The sequence below is a fragment of the Lacerta agilis genome, chromosome 1, assembly GCF_009819535.1.
Source record: "Lacerta agilis isolate rLacAgi1 chromosome 1, rLacAgi1.pri, whole genome shotgun sequence".
NCBI classification, from domain to species: Eukaryota; Metazoa; Chordata; class Lepidosauria; order Squamata; family Lacertidae; genus Lacerta; species Lacerta agilis.
In genome coordinates this window covers 96,466,987-96,491,803 of record NC_046312.1, presented here as the reverse complement: position 1 = coordinate 96,491,803, position 24,817 = coordinate 96,466,987, and the positions used below count along the sequence as shown (strand labels likewise).

The window sequence follows — 24,817 nt, the reverse complement described above, 5'->3', positions numbered from 1 at the left end:
GCATTGTAGGGGGTTAGACTAGATGACCCTCATGGTCCTTTTCAACGCTAGCATTCTATGATTTTGCAAATTGCTTGATATAAATACTGCTCTGAACAAAACTGAGGGCGGATCTACATTCATGTTTAACACTAAAAAAAAAGTTAAGGAATGGTTCTGATAACCATATAGCCATATGGCGTTCTTTTTAAACGTTAATAATGTGTTATTAAAGTGTGACACCAGAGCGCTCTGCAGAGCAACTTGCTATCATAAACTAGGTAGACCTTGTGGAAAGGAAGCAAAAGCAAAACCGAATGGGAGTTTTTCTGTCTTGATCTTTTAGAATGATATTTCTAATATTGTTCTAATAACGTTTAAATGGTAAGTGTAGATCCAGCCCCAGAAAGACAGACACCCCACCACACAAATTTTTAAACAAGTAATAACAAGTTTTTTTGGGGGGGTTGTTTTTAAGGAGGAGACTATAGCACCATGGTATGCTTCAAATGAATTTCAAATGCTCATTACAAATCCTGGCGATGTGGCACCCTTTTTAGTAACCATGCCTTTAGCTGGTGTGGCCACATGATAAATTGCTGCTGGTCACTGGAGGTGCTGCAGACCTTTCTTAAACCTCAGAAGAGCGGTAGCCCACACCTTGATTTCTGTAGTTAAAGGTAAATCCTTAGGATTTGCAGGGCTTGGTGAGGGATCTGGTGCTGGTGCGTCTTTGTTGGATGGACCAGGGAGTAGGTCCATTTCCTAAGAGCTGCTGCTTTTTAGGGACTCTGAATCCAAGGACTCTGCGTGTGCGGCTGTGACAGGGATGTTATGAACATTGTCCTACCTCATCTTCTGTAGGAGAATGCAGGATAGCTGGCTGCTGTGTTGGTACCAAGTAGTGTTTGGGGGCATGCTGGTGTCAGGTGTGGCAGTGGTTCGCCTCATTGCCTGTTCTGCACTTTGGGAGTAGAAATAAACGAGTCAGGGGTGGTCATTTAATTGGACTGGTTAGGCCATAACTAGGTGTCATAGCTGCAGATACAGTAAAGGAGGGTCAAACTGACATAATTTTTAAACATAAGGTTTTGTAGCTTGGGCATTTGTATCTAATGCGAAGACCCATACAATTATTTATAGCAATTAGTAACTAAGTATGTATAATTTGTGGTGGTTTGGCCAGTAAAAGTGGTGCTTCTGAGGAATAATCACATGTTATTTTAACCCTACTCTGTAGTATCTGGAATTGACAATGACCAGCAGTATTGGAGCTGATTTTTTTAAAAAAACAACAACAACAGGAAAGGATCCATTACTCTTATTAAGAATAACTATGTGTGGTTTTGTGTGACATTGCAGTGATCCACTGATGAAACCAATCTGCCTTGTGAGATTTATTCATACAAAGTTAGAGGTCTGTGCCAAGTTTACCTTTTGTATTTCTGTTATTCATGGAGTTTGAGGAACTGCAGAATGCTGCTTAGACTAAATCAGGCTTCCTCAACCTCGGCCCTCCAGATGTTTTGAGACTACAATTCCCATCATCCCTGACCACTGGTCCTGCTAGCTAGGGATCATGGGAATTGTAGGCCAAAAACATATGGAGGGCCAATGTTGAGGAAGCCTGGACTAAATCCTTCCCTGTACCCACAAGGCAACTCTCCTCATTATGCTCAAAACAGCGCTGCAACTGAAAATGACATAGCCATGTCATGTCCTCCATTGTACCATTATGAAGGACCCTGTATCATGAGGTCACCACATAGTACATTTTCCCAGCTCTAATGTAGCTTATTGGAAGCCACTGATAGGATTAGGAAAATGTACAATGAGGTGATCTCACCACAACATAGTGTAAGTGATCCTGTAATGTGTAAGGGATCGTGAGGATATACTTGTTAATCTCAAGTGCAATGGATTGTGCTTTCCTGACTGGAGCTGACAGACAGGGCAGTAAAACCAAATCACTATTTTTTTAAAGTTAGTTAAAAATGTGAAACTAGAAATGTTCAGAGTTTGGGTATTTGGTTTTAATCAGGGTTGCCAAACTGCGATCTGTTGCCAGCTCAGTGATTCCAGACTGTGCTCTGTTACTTACTCCAACTGCTAACTTTGCCAGCCTCAGAGGTGGTGGTGGTAGTGGTAGGGGAGAGTCTGTTGTTGCTGTGTTTAGTTTCTTCTGCCTGCATCAGTGAGGCTGTGTTTTAATTTTGGGGGAGCAGACAACTCAAACAGGCAGCGCTGCTGATGCCAGCTACCAGACTCTGGCTGCACCACTACCAGACCCATTTGGTTTGCTAGCACTACGGGCACATATGAGCCTGACGTTGGCATTGCCAAAGAGGCAGGATCAAAAACTGAACTATTTTAAATTAATAATGATTATTACTTGTCATGGGAGCTGGAAATGCTTTTAAAACTTAGGGTATTTTTTAAGTTTTAAAAAACAATTCTGCAGCAATTCACGATGCCTGGCTCTATGAGAAGGGAAGTTCCTTTGGCTCTTGTTGAGAGACCAAGTGCCTAGCGAGCTGTTGGTGAAGAATGTGTGTTTGTTTTGTTTTTTAAAGTAATATAGAGGAGGGATGAGCAGGAGGATAGACAGCCCTGCTGCTGTAAGAAGTAGGATTGGTGGTGGCTGGGGATCCCTGGATTGTGCTGAAGACCCCTTGATGTTTGGCGCTGGCCCTGCAAATTGTGATGGGTACTCCGATGGTGTCTGTGCAGGGGGAATGGTCTCAGGTTCCATAGTCAGCATCACCAGTTAAAAAAGCACAAATGGTAGGAGGACTGCATGCCAGAAACGTAGTTGCCAGATAGAATAGGGCAGCACTGTGCTGGGCGAATTAATGGCTCAACTAAGTCTAAGCAGCTAATTAAATTCATATTCTCCCAATAGCTGTTTCAATAGCTACCGTTTCTGTTGCTTACTAAGTAAAATGGTGAAACTGCATCTACATATTCAGAAGTGCTCACTTAGCCCTTAAAATTATTGTGCATCCTGCTGCCCATTTTTTTTTGTAAGGAGAACAGCCTCCCCTCATGCACCCTTTGCCTGAATCAAACTCCTCTTCCCAGTTAGCTTTCCTGGAGAAAGATGGGGGCTAGCGCTATCTGCAAGGGATTTTTCTTCTCACAAATATATCACCACTGAAGAACAATTAGCATGGCTTGCCTCACTTTACCTGTTATGAGTGATCAGGAGTTGCCATGGGGAGGGGCAGCATTGCAGATCTAGTCTCCTGGCAGCAGCATCACTTTTGCATGCAGGGCCGGTGTGGGGACAGGGCAGGATAGCAGATGGCCTCTGTATGCAGAGACGAAGGACCCCCCCCCAACCAAGTTGGTGAAATTAGCAATGTGTGGAGATAGAATTATTCACTCTCTGTTTTTCCTAAGTCTGGGCAACAGAGCTGCAAGGCCAGTGTGGATGTGCCCCTCTCATATGTGAGTCCTGGGGCAATTCCCTTCAGTTCCACACACCCCTCCTAAAAAAAGCTCCACTTCAGACATATTGCATTTTTTAGCTAGTAGCAATAAAGTTGAGAACCAACACCCTTCTTCATTAGAAAGGCATCTTGATTTAGCCATTGATTTGGATTTTCTTAGACAACCTACATTTGGTGAACAGTGAGTCATTGTGAGGTGTGCAAAATCAATGCAGGTCACAGTGGATTTGCAAGGGGCAGAGGGGTCGTCTTTGGAGATGTTCTTTAGTCTTGTTTGAGCCCATCCCACTTGTGACTAAACGTAATGTAAATATGTCAAACAGGCTTTGTTAGTTAAGTGATAAATATAATATACTTGAACAAATAAACTAGGTACATAATTGATAAAATATGATACTGACCGTGCAAATTAGAATTAAGTATTGTTCCAGTAGCCAAACTTTCTGAAATGCACATATCAGCTGTGCACTTTTATATACTCTTATTTAATGTAAAATTGTTCATATTCATTGTGTACCGTGCTGATTTTAATGATGATTTAATGGAAAGTCCCCTGTTTTCCTCCATCTCATTTTCTGTGATAACCATGGCCGAACGCAAAAAGTTCCCTTCCAATTCTTCATGTTTGTTTTGTATATGCACCAGGATATGCATGCATCCTAGCAAAATTGTCATAGGATTTGATAACCAATAATTAAGACTGTAACTACTATAATAGCATACATTTTTATTTAATACAGAGGCAAACAAATGACAAATACTTTGAATACCTGAAGTGTTTTACTTATTTCACACAGTATAGAAATGTAGAAAGCTTACATTTTAAATTAACTGATGCTTATATTATATTATATTATATTATATTATATTATATTATATTAGACTTCCCCTAAACAGATATCCATCTATGTACTTGTAAGGGCCTCGGTTAGTTGCTCATGAGTAAGCAGGCAAAACTCTGAGTTTTCCTTTAAAAGTTGTATTGTGCAAACTATGTACAGTCCAGAGCTAAAAAGTTCATGTCTGTATCAAGTTTCGGCAGAATCCGGGAATGGCCCCTGACATCAATGAAAGAGTTTCGGTATACAAAAATCCCACCTCCATCTTTTCGTTTCACCCCTCGATGCCTTTGGGGTGACGGAAATTGTGTGCCCCCTTCATCGTCCTTGGGGCTAGAGGAGTGCAGGGTCTCTCTGGCATCCTCAGCGCCCCGACTCTCCCTCCCTCGAGACCCATGCCCCTCCCTGCTGGAAGCCTCGCTGCTCCCTCCGCTGCCAGAGGAGGTGCTGCTGGTCAGGTGGGGCCAGTGCTCTCTGTAACATCCCGAGAGCCCTTCCACCACCTTGTGCTGCACTGGGGACAGTACTCTTTAGCAATTCAAGGAGTCTTGAATTGGTTATAATGACAGGCAATTTTCGCTATAACAAATGTTAAATATATACAGTCATACGTCCACTTACGTGTCTCTCTGCTTACATAAACTTCGGGATATGTAAGCAGCAAACCCAGAACTATATTACCGGGTTTTTGCCGTGCGCACATGCGCAGAAGTGCTCTACCGCCGTGTGTATTTGCACAGAAGCGGTTCCTCCGGTTGCGGAGACCTCGGGATCCTGTCCGCAACCGGAGGTACCACTGTACACCTACATTTTCTAACTGCCACAATATTATTAAGCACATTAGCAGTAATATATGAAATATATCTGGGCAATTTGTCCAGTTTTAAGTAGAGTATATGGTTGTCATCTCTTAAGGATTTAAACCATCATTAATGAAAATAAATACCCCATCAAAATCTGTATTCACAGTATTGTTTCAACTCTTGAAAGAAAACATGTATCACTAAGTACAGAAGTGTTACTGTATATATGTGTGTGTGTGTGTGTGCATTTGTGTGTGTGCGCTCTCTCTCACACACACAGACACACACACACACACACACACACACATATCGGTATATCATTATAAACCAACTACGGTAATAAGTTTATAATTAGCCACTGGAAAACACTGTTGGCATAAATTGATTACATATTTTTAAATGTAATGTAAAACTTACGTAATACTTAAAATATTAAAATAAAATAGTATGCGAATAGCACAGGTAGGTATTTTAATTTGATCTGTCTATTCTAATATTGATACACTTTAATATTATGCAGTTAATAAACTATTTAAGTGAAAACAAATGTAAGTGCTTAAGAATGTGTGAAGGACACTTAAAAAGTATACAAGTTTTCTGTTTACATAGCACGATTGCTGTCTGTATATAATAGATGGAACTTAAACTGTGTTCTGCTGTGTTTTCTCTGTTCCAACTGAATGGGAACAAACATTGCTCTTTAGCTTAAGGTTATGTATTTGGCAGGTGAGCATAGAAAATCTCCTTTTGAATAACTAGGCTCTTTTATTTCTTTACTTGCAAACATTGAAATGTCAAGCCTTCCTGGTTCCTCAAAATGTAGTTTATTGTATAGCCTTTGTGTGACTGGAACTTTTAGTTCCTGAGCTTAGTCAAATTTATTAATGGTTTTCCCCAATATGATGAAATTACAACTTCTATTGTAATTAAAAAATAGTTGTACAAAGGAAATGGCATTGGCTCACAGTTAGATTTTAATGGGATTTATGCAGCCTAAGAAGGATTTTAGCCATTGTCACTGCAAAGATGAAAACAAGATAACAGCATGTGGCTATTTTTGAGAATTCTGTTTTGATTTTTTGAATTTTTTTTAATTGTATAGGTGCAGGAGACTGCAAAGAAGGCCAATACTCTAAGGGCTAGTGATGAGATAACCCTGTGCTGAATTGTCTTCTAATTCTAATGTCTGTTGTGAAAAAATGATTCTGTGATCTGAGAACAAAGATAACAGGATTGTCTAATTACATGATTGGAATTAGCAGGAGAGGTAGGTGGACTAGAGACTATTTACTATTTACGCAAATAGCATCTTAATTAGTAGCGCAATAGGCAGAAGAGCCTCACCATTACATGTTCCTTTGGGGTATGCTGAACTGAAGTACACGTGTTGCTCAGATGGCACAGGGAAGCTCCCATTTGCGGAGTTACCTGGTATAGGACTTGACAAGGAGCAAGAATTTTGTTAGGTCCATTAGTTGAACGGTACTGTGAATATTCCACTTATTAATTGCATAGAGAGCTACTATTTGAACACTTCTTTGTATGATTGACGTCAGCAGAGTCTGACTCCTGATTGCCTCACTTTTGCAATGCTAGAACAGTAAAGGGTATTGCTAATATCTAGCAATGATACTGACCATAGTATCCATTGCATTGCATTGCATTGCATTGCATGGATTGTTGGGTTCCCGTTACAGCGTTTATACATGGGTAGCCTAGGCATGCAAAAAATATATATACAGTACTGTGAGTTTTGATCAATCATGAATAACGTAGGAAGGGCGAAAGTGTTTGTTATAGTGAATACAATTTGTCGTTAGTACCAGAGAAGGATAGTGTTGCCTAACTTTTTATCTATTTGCATGTTGTTGCTCTGTATCCATCTAACAGAACTGGGCTAGGCTTGATGATCTGGTCCATAATGAGAAATGCTCTTTCATAGATCCATTGTTTTATTTAATGCTGTTGCTGTCCCCATCTTATGTCCATGCCATTGGCTGTAAATAAACACATTCATTGTACCTCTTTAGAAACATTTACAATAATAATGTGTATAGAACAATCTTTTCACAGAATCATTAGTTTAGGAGATGCCATTATCAGTTTATAAATTTATCATATTGCACAGGAAGTGGATACCATCACATTTGGACTTAATTAACCTGTAGATTTGTTTAAAGTGTTAGAAAAAATGCATTAGTTATTACTGTCGTTCAGTGAGGCATTCACAATGTATGCACAAAGCATCTGTATAGATTCCTAATAAACACTTTGAATTTCTATACATTATGAGTAAGAAAAGAACAAGTCTGTGCCATTGGTTATTTATATATATATTATATATTTGGGCTCCAACCCTATACCTACTTGCCAGGTGATAACCCCCATTGAACTCAATGACTGGGATCCAGTTGATGCCCTTATGCTCACACAAGGGCCTTTGATCCAATGGATGCCTACTCTGACAGAAAAAGAGGGGAGGCATATTTTACTGATTCCCCCTCAACCCTGCATCCCCCTGAAAACCAATGTCAAATAATTGGGTGATTCTGCATAAGAGGGTGACATAGAGGAGGGGGAAAGACAAAATGATAATACTCCCCTCCCCTTTCATCAGTAGACATGTCTGTTGGATCAAAAGGCCACCCCTTCCACGAATGCAGTGGGAGACATTGCTGAGTAGACAAAATTGTTCCATTAATCTTAGCTGCTTTGATTTTCAGTTTGCATATTTGCTTCAAGAGTATTTTTAAAAGTAAATTAATTATATGTAGATATTTACAAAATATCAGATATACAGGTATATGTGATCACCAGCCCACTTTATTGCACTATTGCAATATAGTGTCTTCTAAGTTTAAAATGCAATTGAAGAGGTACTAAAAGGGAATTGGCTTTAATGGGAGTGGGTGGGTGCCATTGATGGCCCCATAATGTCCTTGAGTTGTACTACAACTGGTCATTTGGAGGGGAGGGGCAGATTTGGCTGCCGAGAGAAGCTCATGGTTGGCAGAGCTAGCATAAAGAAAGGGTGAGGGAATGAGAAGGATCACACCACCACCACCAAGGATAAGTGCCCTGAAATTTTTTAAAAATTATTTTAACCCTTAAAGTCATACCTGTTTTCAGGAGAGTGGTTTTTGGCCCCTCCTAAAATATGAGCCTAAGGTTCTTATTTGTGAACTTTGGTTCAGCCCCAGAAATTACTTTGTTTCTTGGTTGATTCAATAAAAGCACAAAAGTGGGGAGTAGGGAGGAGATGAAACCTTGGGCGAGGGTGTGTGTTTTGTGTGGGAGCCTGGAGAAAGGAGACTGAGTATTGTAGGTTGTTGGGCTATTGAGTTGTAAATTAATTAAAAGCAAGCAGCTCAGTGGAATTAGGGAACTGTTTAGACTTTTGTTGTTCTCTGTGGAAAGCTGACCTATTTTATGATGAAACAGGACTCTAACCCCTTGAGGACATTAGCATATCACTAGGTAGTCCTGGGTGAAGGCACTGACCTGGTATTCTGAGAGCATATTTTTGCAATGTTAATTAGTGATAAGAGCTTATTGGCTGTCAGGCAATTCAGCAAACAATAAAGAAAGGAGCTGGTCTTCTAATAACTAGGACTTGTGCTAACAAATGACTTTGCTATTTGTTATTAATAACATGTGTTTGTTGCCTCATTACACAACACTTAAGCAGGTATGTCAAGAGGCAGCATCTTAATAAGACTTTAGGAGACCCAACTGCTTCCTCTTCAGGAAGCCTGCCACTTTGCACCTTTGGCCAGCAGAGGGACGCCTGCCCCACCCCCTACAGACTGACTGGTTGAGAGCCCATATTGACTCAATGTGCCAGGGGAGTGGGGCTATAGCAAGACCTGGGCTGACGAGGTCTTCCTTTTCGGGGGAATGGCTTTGGAGGGAGGCAAGGGCAAGGGCTGCCCCCATAGTATCATATTCCCTGGGGGTGGCCTTGCCCTAATCATTTAAAATGTTTTAAGTTGTTTTAACTGCTTTTTAATGTGTGTGTGTTTTAATGGGGGGGGTTGCCTTTCCTTAAGGGTGGTAAGATGTGCTTGCTGGGGAGAGCAGTGGGGGACTCCACTTGCAATGGTTCTGAGCAATGAGAGGTATGGGGTGGGGCAGGCCTTGTAAGGGGCACACAGCCAACCAGATGCCTGTGTGAAACCCACAAGCAGGACCTGAGCACAAGAACACTCTCCCCTCCTGTGGTTTACAGCAAGTGATATTCAGAAGCATATTGCCTCTGACCATGGCAGCACAGCATAGTTATGGTACTAGCTACTGATAAAAATACCTTCAGTGAATTTGTCTAACCTTTCTTAGAAACCCATCCAAACTGGTGGCTGTCACTCCCTGCTATGAGTTTAGCTATGTTCTGTGTGCTGAAGAACGGGATCTTCCAACATACAGCTTCACACGAGTTCTAATGTCATGAGAGAGGGAGGGGGGAATTCTGTATCCACTTTCTCCATGCCATGCATCATTTTATAAACTTCTGTCATGTCACCTCTTACCTTCTAAACTGAAAAGCCATTCATGCTGCAATCTTTTCTCACAGGAGAATTGTTCCATCCCCTTGAATGTTTTCATTGCCCTTTTCAGAATCTTTTCCAACCCAAGAATATCCTTTTTGATGTGAGATGACCAGAACTGTAGCTACAGATTATTCCAAGTGCAGTTGCACCATAGACTTGTATAATTGCATTGTGATATAGTTTTATTTTCACTTCCTTTACTAATGATCCCAAGTATGGAATTTGCCTTTTTCACAGCTGTCAGTTGATTATTATTCATATTTAGAATTCCTGTGTGGACCCTTCAATAACATACTGATGATCCTGTGTTTTCAGATTGAAAATAATGAGCTTTTTTCAGCAAGAGAAAATATTAATTCATTTTACCTATTTTATTAATGTTTATTTAATGTATGTATTATTTAATTACATCCCACTTTTTGACCATATGATCTCTAAGGCAATTTATGACAATCAATTATTATTTTTAAAAAACCTAAAATCTAAAATAATTACATAAAACAGAACATAAAACTATTATATAAAGCAGACCACATTAAGAGAACAATGGGTTTTATCCAACAAAGTCATCCCGTTAGTGCAAGAACTTTTTTCCAGGAACTATTTAAGCAAATACTTCCTGGTTCCTCCAGCCTTCCCTAGGAGATTTGTGGGGCATGAGGTATGAGGAGAGGAGAGGGAAAGGAATGACGTGCAGCAGAAATCAATAACGCAGTCTTCTTCAGTAAAATAATAAAAGCTTTACTGAGTTAAAATAAACTTGTTTGCAAATAACAGCAGTGAACAGAAGATTAAACTAGCTTCAGAGCAGACACAGAGTTACTGAGTCACACAGAGGCCCCATGCATCAACAGTCTCCATTGAGCCCAAGCTTTACAGAGCACAGGTTCCACCACGCAGACACACACTGTCTCTAGGCTCCACACTGAGTCTGCCTGCAAGCAGATACAATACAGTACTTATACAGAGAATGAGTCATCCTCAAGATGAGTCACAGTGATTCAGCATGCTCAATGATTCTGCAGCTTTTCAGCATTTCACAACATTTCTAGACTCCTTTACTGCTTCCTTTACTGCTTCTGCTCTGAAATACCTTTGTCACATGACAAGGAAGCCCCATTACAAAGGTGGAAGTCCACATTAACATTACAATCTCCCAAATAAACAGACATGTAAAAATATGTGCCCCCATACAAGATGCAACAGTCCATATGAGAAAGACGTATTTCCACATACATGTAAGTTATGCAACAATACCTACAAATATTGACCCACGGTCAGTACAGGATAGTAAAATCCACTTCCTTCACACCTGTGTTCAGGACACTTTTTTATTCTCCTAGGCTTTTAAAAATGTTTGGGCTTTTTAATAAGTCCTAAGAAATTAGCCTGTGAGCCTATGCACATTTACCAGAGAACTCAATTGGTCTTACTTAAAGAGTATGTATGTATGTATGTATGTATGTATAAGTATGTGTTGTAAAGGACTTTTACACTGGATTTTTTAAATGCTGCTTTTACCTGCATTTGGTTGCATTTTGATAGAGTTTTGTCATTTTATTTGTAAACTGCCCGGAAACCTGATATTGAAGGGAGTGTTAGAAATTATTTAGTAAGATAAATAAATACATGGTGAGAAAGTAGGTGCCTGTATCATAGTTTTGGTGATGAACTTATTTTATTGTCTGGCATTTGTCTTAATAAAGAGTTTCCCTTTAAAAAAACAAAAAAAAAGCAACAGGAATAGATGTGTCCTCTAAAATCTCTGCTCCTTCTTGCTTTTCCCCTTACCAGCCATTTTATCAGCACAAGTTGTCATAGGTTGCTGGCACTGGTCTCATAAATCCTAGGAAATAGTTCTGGAGCCATTGATAGTGCTGGCCTGCTCTGTGTTTTTAAAAGGCAACTTGCATGATGATTCTGTATAATATACCTGCTTTTGAGCCGCACTTGTCCAGTTACAATGATTTTCAACAGAGGATGGGACAATATTTTGTTTACCATATTCTTTTATTTTTTATTTTAAGTTTAATTTTTTATTGAGTATAGATTGTACATCTGCATATATTATTGAGTTACTTACAACATAAATCCTTAAATTAATACATTATACAGCTACCCATACAAATCTTTTCCCACCTGTGACTTCCTACCACCTCACTGCGGCTTTCCTTTTCCTTTTCCTTACTGTGTTATTTGTTCTTTATTTTGTTTAAGTCTCCCAATTCTTTCTCTTTCAATAATACTCTTTACAAGATTTAGTCAAAACATAACCAGGATATGTTGTTGTTATTCAGTCGTTCAGTCGTGTCCGACTCTTCGAGACCCCATGGACCAGAGCACGCCAGGCACGCCTATCCTTCACTGCCTCCTGCAGTTTGGCCAAACTCATGCTAGTCGCTTCAAGAACACTGTCCAGCCATCTCATCCTCTGTCATCCCCTTCTCCTTGTGCCCTCCATCGTTCCCAACATCAGGGTCTTTTCTAGGGAGTCTTCTCTTCTCATGAGGTGGCCAAAGTACTGGAGCCTCAACTTCAGGATCTGTCCTTCCAGTGAGCACTCAGGGGTGATTTCTTTAAGGATGGATGTTTGATCTTTTTGCAGTCCATGGGACTCTCAAGAGTCTCCTCCAGCCCATCTTTTTGGGCTTTTTGGGTGGGTTGGCTATATGGGACTATATTTTAGTGTTGGAGCTAGGAGATGAACCTTCATTTGTGCTGAGAGCCTGGTACCCAGTGTTATAATATAATGCCTTTCTTCTAGACATAATAGACTAATTTGGTCCCTTTGAGTTCCTGGAATAGTTTTGATTGTGAACAAAAAAACATCAAAACTGTTTCTGGTACTCTAAAGTATGGTACTTTGCTTCGTATTTCTAGCTGTGGTGTAGCTCATACAGCATCATGCATTGCTCTTAATTAAACAATATTACGTTCTAATTGTTATTTATCTTAATTATTATTAATAGGGTGACAGAAAATTGTAATAAAAAGAGGCTTTAGGTATTTGGCAAATCTTTGCCATTTTTAGCACTGTAGTTTAACGTTATAGAACTGTCATTGTTCATGGGTCTTATTTTAATACATTGGATAGCTGGTATTGTGTTTTTTTGTGTTTTTTTGCTATTTGGCTATGTGTTTTGTGCATATTTTGGTGTGTTTATGTTGTAAACTGCTTTGTGATCTTCGGATGAAGGGTGGTATATCAAATAAATATATCCAACTACCCACATGCTATTATTTATTGTTCATTAAAAATGCTTAGGTGTAGAGAGAGGCATTTTTTTAAAATTAAATAATACATTGAAAACCTTTTGCTTAATAAATAACTAAGACACCATATGGGAATCTTATTTTTATATGAAAGTTGTTATATTAGTAAAGAAGTGTTTTTCCTTAATGATAATCTTTATATTTACAGATCGGAAGCTATGGTGGGCAGACCAAAACCTAGGCCAGCTGGGCACCTGCAATAAGAAAGATGGACGAAACCCCACAGTTCTGCGAAACAAAACTGCAGGAGTTGTACATATGAAGGTGTATGATAAAGCAGCACAACAAGGTAAATTGTATTTTCTATTATTGTGATCAGTTGAATGGTTTGCTCCAGTGATCTGTGAGCAGAACTCCACTCTTCTCTCACAAATAGAATCAAAGAAGTTATTTTCACCAGTTATTCCTTCCTGTTATTATTTCCTTGTGTCCCCTGAATTTTTTCTCTCCAAAGGGTTCAGAAGCCCTCTGGAGCAGCCTAAGAGGTGGGGCAGAGAGTGCAGGAGAATCAATAGATACTGTGCCCCCTCTTCACTGAATCAAATCCCCATCCATTGAATGGCAGAAGTCCTTTCATTGAAGGAAGCTCACCTTAGGGCATCTGCTCTCGATGATAGATCAGTTCTATTAGTACCAAATAAATGGAATATAACTATCTACATACTAGTATTTGTAACGCGAACCACACATTGCTTGGGTTTAATAAAGACAACATCATAACTTTACATCAACTTTGGGTTTAATAAAAGCAAAAACTTCATTTAGCATCAATTATCTGCAGATTCTGCAGTTAGTTTTTTTGGGGATGGGTGAATCAGAAAGGCCTCAATAAGAACTCCTGTCTGTTCTTCATTGAGCCTCCTGCTCTTGAATGGAAGGTCTAAAGGACCCCAACTCCTTTATTTTGTAGTGAAGTCTAAGGATGCTCCTCTTTTTTCCCCATCTTATTAACACTGCAACTGCTTCTTTGCCTAATTCACCAGCTGGATTTCATGTACTACAAGCACCTTGTCTGTGAATTGTTCCTCTCCCCTAGATCATGTGGCAAAGGTGAAACAAAAACTACAACCTCAGGCCATTAGTCAGGTTTGGTATGTAACTGGAGGGTGGGTTCACCAACTATGCTCACGCTGTACCAGCTGGCAGATACTAATGTGATTCAAATATTTTATTAGAGAAGGTTTTGATAACTTTTCTCTGTAAAATATTGAAAACCTCATGATTTGAAGACTTTAAAAGTACATTAATTTGAGATACAATTACGATTGACTGAAAATAGAAAACTTTAATTTCATAATTAAATCAGTTTGATGATTATTTTGCCACTGCAATATTTGCCCAAAAAATGTGACCCTCCTTAATTAAAATACTATATAAATATGTTTGAAATTCATGTCAGCATTACATGACTAAAAGCATAGTGCTACTTGTCTATTTCGAAGCGTGTTCCTCTGGCCCCCAAATTGCCAGTGCTGGAGGCCCAGTCTGGGTCAAGATCCTAGGGTGGTGCATAAGGTGCTTTAACTGCTCCAGACTGGTACAATAAAATGTTTTTGCAATGCAAACTGTAGGTGTGGGTAGCCAACCTAGATTGGAACTCCAGTGGGGGCAAATGGTTAAAGTGCCCCCTGCCCTGAATTTTAGGGCACCCATCTGGATCAAAGCTTTTACTCTGGTATTGTGGCAGAACCTATACTTGAGGGCAGAATTAAGCAATTAAGGTCACATATAGTTTAGCCTTTACATATTTGTATTCCACACATTGTTACATTGTTTTCTATTTCATCCCTTTCCCCAACTCCATTGTATTATAGGTAGCAATTCATGTCAACACAGTAATGGAGGATGTTCCCAACTTTGCTTACCAACCTCAGAATCAACCCGGACATGCTTGTGTACAGTAGGCTATAACCTTCGGAAAAACCGTATGTCATGTCAAGGTACAGCTTCACTATTACCAAAAATAAAATAATAATGCTTAGTAAAGGAAATAAATAAATAAAAACCACTGGAGTGGTTTCCTACTGCTTCATAGTTGGGAAATAAAATGAATATTGTTGCTCTGGATCCTTCTGAGTGTATTTTTGGCACGTTTATTGCTATTACAGGTTTTCCTATACTAACTTTATAGAATTTACAAAATTAACTAATACAGGGATTTGTTGTAATTCCAATTGTTATCCAATTTTGATATTGATAACAGAAAGCTTGTTCTTGAAGTTTCAGAATTAGTGATTTCGGAGCCTTCTGACATGTTGTTCTAACAAACATATGGAAATATGCAAAATGCCCAAAGAAACTGTAACAGTTGATTTCGCTCTCTCTTTGTGTGTTTTCAAACTTTTCCATCAGCAATATATCAGTGTGTTAGTAAGTTGTGCATATGCACTGAAATAATTGCTTGAAACAGCACTTTTAAATTATGTTCTTGGGAACACTAGGTTTCCTTGGAAGCTTATTAAGGGTTTCTTTATAAGAAAGGACATGATTTCTTGAAAGACAGCTTGTCTGCTATTATTGATGTTCCTCTTTAATGTTTGATTCATTCTCGGTTCACATAATCCTCTACAAGGCAAGAAAGTTAATGTGGGAGATGTTCTCTGAGTTTAGAAAGTTTGAAAACCATGAGTTCAAAGTAATCAATATTTGTAGACGTTTTACACACAAACCATCCAATGTTCCAGGAGTTTCCTTGAAAATCAAGCTTTTGTTTTATTTTATTTTTAAAAAGAAACCATATAGCCTTTCAATATTTGCAGATATTAGGGGAAATGTGAAGGCAATATTCTGCCCAAGTGCTTAGTAAGAGTAAAATTCCTCCCACCTTGCTGTTTTCTGTTTAAAGCCATGTGGAAATGGTCTCTTGAAATGGGGAAAATGTCAGCCACCATAGGGGTTTCTTTAGGGGTGTGTGGAAATTAACATTTTAGAAATGTTGTTTAAAAATGGTGTTTCTTGGGTTTTTTTTTTGCTCAGATCTAGTTTTCTCCGATGACTGCAAAGGGACTGGAGTAATTAAATTATAGTGCTATTTAGAAGTAGCTCACCAGCTGGGGTGTAGCCCCTATGCTAGGTTCCCAGCAAATCAGTCACTTAACATGAGGGAGAAGGCGAAGAGTTGGGGGGCCAGGGAGGTGGGCATGGTGCAAATATACTGGGAGAAGCACCAGATTGGTTCCAAAGTAAACCATTTGCCTCAGACTTATTCCTAGGTAAATGGAAGTAGAATTGTAGCGTTAGGTGCTTATTTTTTATACAAGTATGAACTTTTGTGTTCCATTTATAATATATGTTCTACCATTAATCAGATAAGATCCCAAAACAGCTATCAGGCTATTAATGAGGTTTGATGTTGATTCCCCTTTCCCTTCCAATGTCCCTTGAAGTCCTCATCATCCACCCTGGTTGCTGATATTCATAATTGTTTTTATATTTATTGTTTCTGTGCATGTGGTGTTTTCTTTAGGCATAGAATCATTCCTGATGTATTCTGTTCATGAAGGAATCAGAGGAGTTCCTCTTGATCCAAATGATAAGACAGAGGCATTAATGCCTATATCAGGAGCCTCATTTGCTGTGGGTATAGATTTTCATGCAGGTGAATACAAATATTTATCTTTATTTTACACATATTTTAACATCTTGAGCAGTTACAAAATATTGTCACCGTAATCTTTTTGGAAGCGACTTGTGAGTTTGAGGAGGGAGCAGAAGTCCTGAATCTTTGATGCAACTGAACATGAAACCTTTTATCAGAGTTGATCTATACTTGCCACCCTAGATTACGTCCATACTAACTAAACGTTTGAAAGACAAATGCTTATGTTACTGTTAGAAGGAACAAGGGGAAGGCAAGTGTGTGTAAAACTTAATACAGCGGTGGCTCATGGGAGTACGGGTGGAGGTTTGCCATTTCTGTGGGTGGAATGCCACCAACCCAGTGCCTCCAATCCCAATGACGGCAACACTGCCTGGAGGATGCCCCTGTCCTACCCGCCTCAAGGGCCTCCCCTGAAAATTCAGGTAAAACATTCCGATACCTCTACATTTTGACTTGCTCATGGTAATGATAGCTCTGCCCTTTTGTACCTGCTGCTTCTATTAATGCAACTGTCAATATGATGATATGCATCAGAAGTAAAACCTGTTGAGTTCTGTCTTACTCGCAAACAAGTGTCTGTAGCCAATTAGCATTGATTAATGCATGAGCATTGAAACGTCAGAAGACCAAACTTATACAACATCATAGCTTCTCATTTGATAAATAGTTCAACCTTTTATGAACAGTAAAAATGGAAACCTATTCTTTTCCTGCTCACAGAAGAGGCAAACTGTCATGTGTATTCACACTTCTGTCAATAAGACTGTTCATGAAGTACACTGCTTATGTGAGCAGTTGTTGGGGGAGATTAGCTGGCTGCAGTTAACAGCTTTGTACCAGCATTTCCCTCCCCAGTCCTGCAGTTACATAAATCACAGCAGCTATGTACACATCCCCCAGATGGAGGCACTGTTTCTCATCAATGGCATTTCCATGCACTTGAGGTGCTAAGATGGGGGCCGCCATTAGAATGAGCCCGTCCCACAAGATCTTGTTTTTAGTTGATTGATGGCATTTATTACAGATTTAAGGTTGTATTTTTGATAATTGCTAATTTTTAATATTTCTTTCATAGGAAATGATACAATCTACTGGACAGACATGGGGTTCAACAAAATAAGCAGAGCTAGAAGGGACCAGACATGGAAGGAAGACATAATTACAAATGGTTTGGGAAGAGTAGAAGGCATTGCAGTGGATTGGATCGCGGGTAACACCAGTTCTTTATTTTTAATTCTTTATTTAGGTTCATTTAGGTTTGCTTGACTTTTCCTTTTTTTATTGCCTTTCATATGAAAAACATTATTAGTCTCATTTCACCCACCCACCCCCAAGGAACAATAAATAGAATAGTACTGTGGCAATTTATATATATGACACAAATGATAGTAAAAGTAGATTAATAAGATTGCACAAGAGAAGAGCAAGAGCGTGTTTGCACTTTGTCATTCCAGTAATGAAGAGAGAAAGACGCTCTTTGGTATGAACCAATCATTTCTCTCTCTTTCTTTTAATCACATTGGTGAAATTCACCATGTAAACTATATCCAGTGTTTTCATGCATACGAGTGGGTTAATTGTTTTCATCTGTTGGCAGTAGCTAATGTGCTGCCATTAATAAATGTTATTACCATTTATCTGTCATCTGGTATTATCATGTTATTTAAATGGATGACTAAGCACAATCTTGGTTGATGAGACTGTACAATGCAGCATGGCCACCACTGACACCACAGCCCTGCTATGTTTGGTGGCCTTGGCAGAAAGGGGATGGAAGGTAGATTGCTGTGGCAAACTATAGCTCATGAAGCAGTGGAGCCCATATTTGACCTGATGCTGCATGTGATAGCAGTGAAACCATTTCAAGAACCAACAGCTCCTGGGCCAGCTTAGAACCTCCCATTCCCTGCCACAGAATACCCCATTGCTGTTGGTGGGAATCCTACTGCCCACCCAGGAAAGTGCTGCACTGATCACTCCATTGTCGTTGGCTGACCGAAGACTGGCTTAGGTGGGAGAGCTCAGTAGAGGTGCACTTCCATCTGATCCACACACATTGATGGTTTGGATTGTTCTGCCACAGCAATTAGTTATTGATAAGATGATGGTGATGATGATTTTGCATTTATCCATGTCTTCAAGTACTGAATCGGTGCCCCCTCCAAAAAAAAAGAAAAGAACTTAATAGTCTGTGGCTCCTCAATGAGGCCAAATTTAAGATCCACAATTTTTTTAGGGGTATGCATACCCTAGAAAAAAACCACTGGATAAAGCAAATACTAACAGAGATAGGGAAGCTCTGACACATCCTCTATAAAGATGGAGGGTATCAGAGCTCATCCCTTCTACTGTAACAAATGCCAGGGATAGATCCATTTAATCCATTTGATAAATTTCTCTCCAAAGCTAAATTTAACATCTGATATAAATAACTCCATTCAGTGCTATCAAATGCTTTTTAAAACAACAACCAATTATACTAGTCATGATTTCAAATCGTAAGTTTACTTTGTAACCAAGGGGAAAATAGTAGGTTAGCTATGCTTGCACCTTTCAGTTTCCTTTTCAATATTCAGTGGGGTGGATGCAAGCATAGGACTGGAAGGACTCAGGGTCCCTTCCAGCTCTACAATTTCATGATTCTATGACTCCTTCCACTCATGAAAAAGGCATCAATCCAATGAAAGTGGGGTAAGAGACCCATAATATTTCTTCCCCCTGCAGTCTCCAACACTACCTTCCATGCTGTTCTAGAGAGTGCTCAATCCTTCAGAGCAGCTTTTCAGGGGACAAAGTGGGCTGCTGGAGGAACGACGAATCTATGAAAATCACATTGACTCGCTTTCTGCAGTGGACATCTCTACTCCACTTGTGGGCAGTCTAGATCTAGCCACATTATTTTTGTTTGTTTTTATTCTGGATGTATTTGTTTTATTAACTCAGTAAGAAGTTCTGATGAACTCTGTTTACTTGGGGGGGGGGTGTAGATTGTTGTTCCTTGTGGCCTTTCCCTGAAGATTTATTTTAAACATCCTCTTAGCATTGTTAGGTATGAATTTGTAACAAATATACTATAATTTCATTTGACCATTACAAATACGATATGACTGTTGATTTGTTTGTTAATAAGTAGTAAGTCAGGCATAAAACTTACATTAATAGCTGTGTTAGTATAAGCATTCTTAAAGGCTTATGTCACCATAACTGAATGGTGCTTCCCCCCACTCCAGGTAATATATATTGGACAGATCATGGCTTCAACTATATTGAAGTTTCCAGGCTGAATGGATCTTTTCGATATGTAGTCATTTCTCAGGGTCTGGACCAGCCAAGGTCTATAGCTGTACACCCAGAAAAAGGGTAACTTGAAAATTTATATGCATGCATTTGAAGAAAATTATTGAAATAGTGGTTAAGTTTTCATGTTCCCAGTTTAACTCTCAATTTCTTTGGCAATCTTATCAAAATGTAATTCTCTCAGCCTTAGTCTCCAATCAGTAATGGAGATGTTTCCCATGTGGAACGAAGGACAGCTGTTCAAGAAGCACAAGCCAAAAGCTTACATAAGTATGCAGAACTAACTGTTTAATAATTTGGATTTGGGCCATAGTTCATAGTCCCCTTTGGGCCAATGCTGGGAATCCAGTATGTGGTCCTATGATGTGATGCCATTAAGGGATGGGTGCATTAATGAGTGTGTACTAGCAAAAATTCTTACTCATTTTCATATCTCATGGAGCACATATGTGAATACAGAAGCGTGTGTGAACAAAGCAATGGATTGCAAGTTAGCAAACTTAGCAAACAAAACCTTTAATTAAAAAATATATTGTACACCTACCTCTTAATATACTAAGTTTATCATTCTTGCACAAGGTGCTTCTGTCTGATTTTTTGCCAATTTTTAACTCCTGTAGTAGCCCCTTATTCCCTATGCCACACCATTCATCCATTATACCCTCTGACTCTCAGAAACATATGTGAGAGATGCAGTGAACAGGAAGTGATAAGAACTTTCCCAAACCCTCTAATGCTCATAGTACTCAAGAACTAGCCCCGTGATCAATTTCAATAAACAAAGATTTTATCCTATTTTCCCCATGTTATAGATATTTATTCTGGACAGAATGGGGACAGGCACCCTGCATAGGCAAGGCACGTTTAGATGGATCAGAGAAGATGGTTCTTGTTGGCACTGGAATTACATGGCCTAATGGAATTTCTGTAGACCATGAGGTTGGTTTTGTGCCTTCTTCTAAATAGAGTCCATTTAATGCTATGCTATGCTAAAACATTTACGCTACATAACATTCATTATTTTATTTTCCTAATAAAAGCTAGGATAAAAGTATTTGGAGCTTACCTTTCAATTGATCCATAGGAAAATAAATTATACTGGTGTGATGCTCGAATGGACAAGATAGAAAGAATCGACCTTGAGAGTGGAAGGAATCGGGAGGTTGTGCTGTCAGGAAGCAATGTGGATATGTTTTCAGTCGCAGTCTTCGGGGCTTACATCTACTGGTCTGACAGGTAATTTATTTTTCCATAAGTATTTGAGTCTCAAAATGTTATTTCTGTGCCAGATGCTTCACCCTTGTAGGATTAGCCATTCTTTAGCAAGGTCACTGAAAGGATCTCTCAAAGCTATGTAATTTCCAGAGAAAAGGCACTTTTCGATATTCAAAGCTAAACCATATCAACATCACAGTCAAAAGTATGCTTTTTCACCTTCTGCTAGGCCAGATGTCTCCTGCATTTTAATGACTTAATTTATTTTAATTAGTTGAGATTTGTGGATCAGATATTTCCATTTTTTTATTTTTTTGGCAGAGCTCATGCAAATGGGTCCATCAGACGAGGCCACAAAAATGATGCCACAGAGGCAGTATCCATGAGGACAGGTCTTGGAATAAACTTGAAGGAAGTGAAAGTCTTCAATAGAGGACGTGAGAAAGGTAAACTTTTGTTCAACACTTTAATGTTTGATTGTACCCTTCTCCCTCCCCCCCTTTTTTTGCATGAGAAACAAAATAGCCACTGTATTTTTGGAATCCAATGTTTTCATAAATTGCTAACTAGCAGTCATAAATAGAAGACTTAAGTATTTTATTGAAATATTAAATAAACCAATATTCTAAATGATGATTAAATAAGATAATCCCCTACATAATAATTATAAATATAGTTCAGGAAATGAAAAATAGGAGAAAGTAATTGTAAAGATTATACAATATTCAGGCCAATATCATAGAAAAGAAATGAACAATGTGAAATTAAAATGTACTAGATTTTACCACAGTATGTTTGAAACAAAGTTTAGAATTAAAGTGAGCCACATTTCTATGACATTGAGTCCCATGTTACTTTTGACCTACATGGTGAAATATATTATAGTAAGTATGTAAGTAAGTAAATATAGAATATATAGGAAATTTCTAAAGGTTACATATTTTCAATACTTAATATGTAGTCACTCAGAATGAAGTTTCTTGTATGATAGAAAGTATAAAATTGACATTTTATAACCATATTCTATAGATAAGTTCTTTAGAATTTACGTAGCAACAAAAAAAAGTTTTCTGCTCTTGTTTTCAATTTTTTATGAAAGAGTGGCATATATATGTTTTTTATAAATAAATAAATCATTCACCTTGGGCAACAAAATGTCTTAGGCCAGTCCTGACTGTTGTGATCAAGAAGGCATGACTTACTTAAATGGATATCGGGATGCAAGGAGCACCCCATTTCCCATACTAAGTGATAAATTCAGCTTAGAACTAGAGATGAACTGAAAATGATCCCCAAGTCCATCATAAAGTTGGTGAATGCACTCAGGTTGAAACTAGTCTCACCCTAGAATTGGAAGCACCTGAAATTCTAGACAAGGAATCTCCAGTGAAGAAAGAACATTTCCACCTGCTTTGCTCCACCCTCCAACCCTAGGAGCCTTCATAATGGAGGTGTTTCCAGGGGAAGAACTGTGAGGGGTGAGAGACTTAGTCTGTTATTATAGGGTGGTTGGTTTCACCTGTGCTGCCCCACCTCCAGCCTGATGAACTTTCAGGACTGAGTTGCTGTCGTGGGCACATAGTCTTTAATGAACTGAATAATGTCATGGATTAGTTGGATGTAGAGGAATGGTGGGAAGAACCAGCTGGAGAACCACCAAAGGAAGAGATCTGAAACCCCAGGGAGTGGTGGTGGGACAACAATGAGTGGTCAGAAGGAGAAGACTGGGAAGAGGAGATGTCACAACCTATTGAGGTAACAGGGTTTAGTAAGCTGGGAGAGTCTATGGAAGAGAGAAGTTCAGAATCAGAGGCAGAAGCCGAAACAGGGGAGGAGGGATGCCAAGAGGCAAAGATAAGTCAGGCTGGTGAAGAGTCACAGATGTCTCCCCCTCCTGCTATGACAAGCTTCCCTCTCCGCTGGCCTCCCAGAACCAGAAGAGGAATGAAAAGGGTGGAGGAGAGGTTGGCTTCACACAGGCACAGTATCTGATTGCTTGGAAAAAGCCCTGGAGAGGAGGGAAGTTGTACAGCTGTGGGGAGGTAGGAACTTACATTCTTGGCCACTGAGCCATGGGGCAAGACCTACTGGGGATGAGCTGCTGTGCTCATTAGGCTTGATTCTCGGCCAAATTGGTACAGACCACGTTCTTGCTAATAAAGAGGTAACACTTGCTACTGTCATAGAGTGAAATATTATGACTCATATGGCTGGGAAGTGTGTGGGTCTGAATTCAGCAGTGCTTAGTTTATTTTTTGGCTTTTAATATTGTTAATATTGGTTGATAGATCATGAATGCTGTGGTATTTTATGAATCCTATAAAATAAACCAGTTCTGGGTTGATGGGAAATTGCCCAGGACATTTGAAGAAAATGCTGGGGGCTGCAGGGTAGAGGGAGAATTAATTAAAAATCACTTGCTCTTGTTCTCCATTAATGGATGCTTCCGGCTGGGTCAAAAGTTCCTGCACTCATGTAAGGGCATCAGTTGGATAAAAACCATTGTGATTATATTTTATTCTAATGTTACAAGAATATAGATGAACACAAATGTGATGATTTTGTGTTGGACACACATACATTTTCCCTATTAGGTCTGGTAACAGAGAACTATAATTGCGCATTTATACACACACAATACACATAAAATTTCAGGGATACAAAAGGTCTTGCTTGTCTTTGTTTACTCGTGGTAATTATAGCTGCAATGACTCAATATACTGCGTCCTCTTGAGATGTCACATTTTTTAATAACAATGAAAATGTGTGGAATATTATACACATAAATAAAAGGATATTCTGAGACATCAATATGACAGTTTATTAAATAAGTTCCTGAATTTCCAATGTAGATAGTTAAAAAAAATAACTAACAACTTTGTACCTCCTTAAAGACTTACATATTTATCATGGTATGAGCTTTCACGGTCCTCAGCTCACATCCTAAAATAGTGCAATAAATCTGTTAGTCTTTATATATGCCACACAATCATTTGCTATTGTTTTCTACAACAAACTAATATGGCTAGCACTTTAGAAGGTTTATTATTATTAATTGTTTTGATAGATGGTTGATGCCCACTTCTGTTCATGTGACCTTTAGAAATAAAAATATTTGTGTGTTTCTGTGTTGTGCCTTAAAAATTATATTTCCCAGCTGAATTAGTAAGATTTAATGCCTGTTTAGGGGCTTTATGCTTCTTTTTGAACAGTTTTATTCTGGTGAATGGTGCCTGTGTCTACAACTTGATTGCGCTAGATGAAATAATAATGGGGGAAAGGGAGAATAATGAAATAACATGCTAGAAATCGATGGCTGGCAGTTTGAAAAAAAAATCAAATCTGCATGATATTAATACACTTTTCAAATTTTACCAGGCGACATGTCGGGGGGGGGGGGGCTGTCAGTGAGTCAGGAAGACAAAGAGGGAAAACCCGTGAAAATATTTTGAAATATTTTCTATCTCATTTCAACTTTTTTTAAAAAAAGTTTTATTAAGATAGAAGTAATTAACGCCGGTCTAAAGCTGTAATGCATTAGCATCATGATGACCGTTCAAGATGGGAGAAAGCACAGGCATAATTTCATTGCTCACAAAACACCTGTTTTATCCTTTAACAAGTACTGACCCTCTAATGTGACCTTCTAGCAGAGATGCCCACATCTTCATTGTCAGCAAGATCCTAAATACTGATAGCATTAACTTCATTTTTAGATAGTGGGTCTTAATTGAATGCATGGTTTAAAGGGCATTTAAAAATCAGTGAAGTGAAAAGTAGTTGAAGCCAAAAGTCAGGTTTTCATTTGCAC

The 24,817-nt window shown here is 38.9% G+C and overlaps 1 protein-coding gene across 1 annotated transcript in view; it reads left to right on the top strand.

Annotated features, from left to right (window-relative positions):
* LRP1B (LDL receptor related protein 1B) overlaps window positions 1-24,817 on the top strand; it is a 754,577-nt gene that overhangs the window by 616,948 nt on the left and 112,812 nt on the right. Inside the window, 8 exon segments of the mRNA XM_033164188.1 lie at window positions 13,042-13,182; window positions 14,708-14,833; window positions 16,360-16,491; window positions 17,570-17,704; window positions 19,725-19,854; window positions 20,604-20,730; window positions 20,876-21,027; window positions 21,328-21,452. Coding sequence (XP_033020079.1) covers window positions 13,042-13,182; window positions 14,708-14,833; window positions 16,360-16,491; window positions 17,570-17,704; window positions 19,725-19,854; window positions 20,604-20,730; window positions 20,876-21,027; window positions 21,328-21,452 — 1,068 coding nt within the window.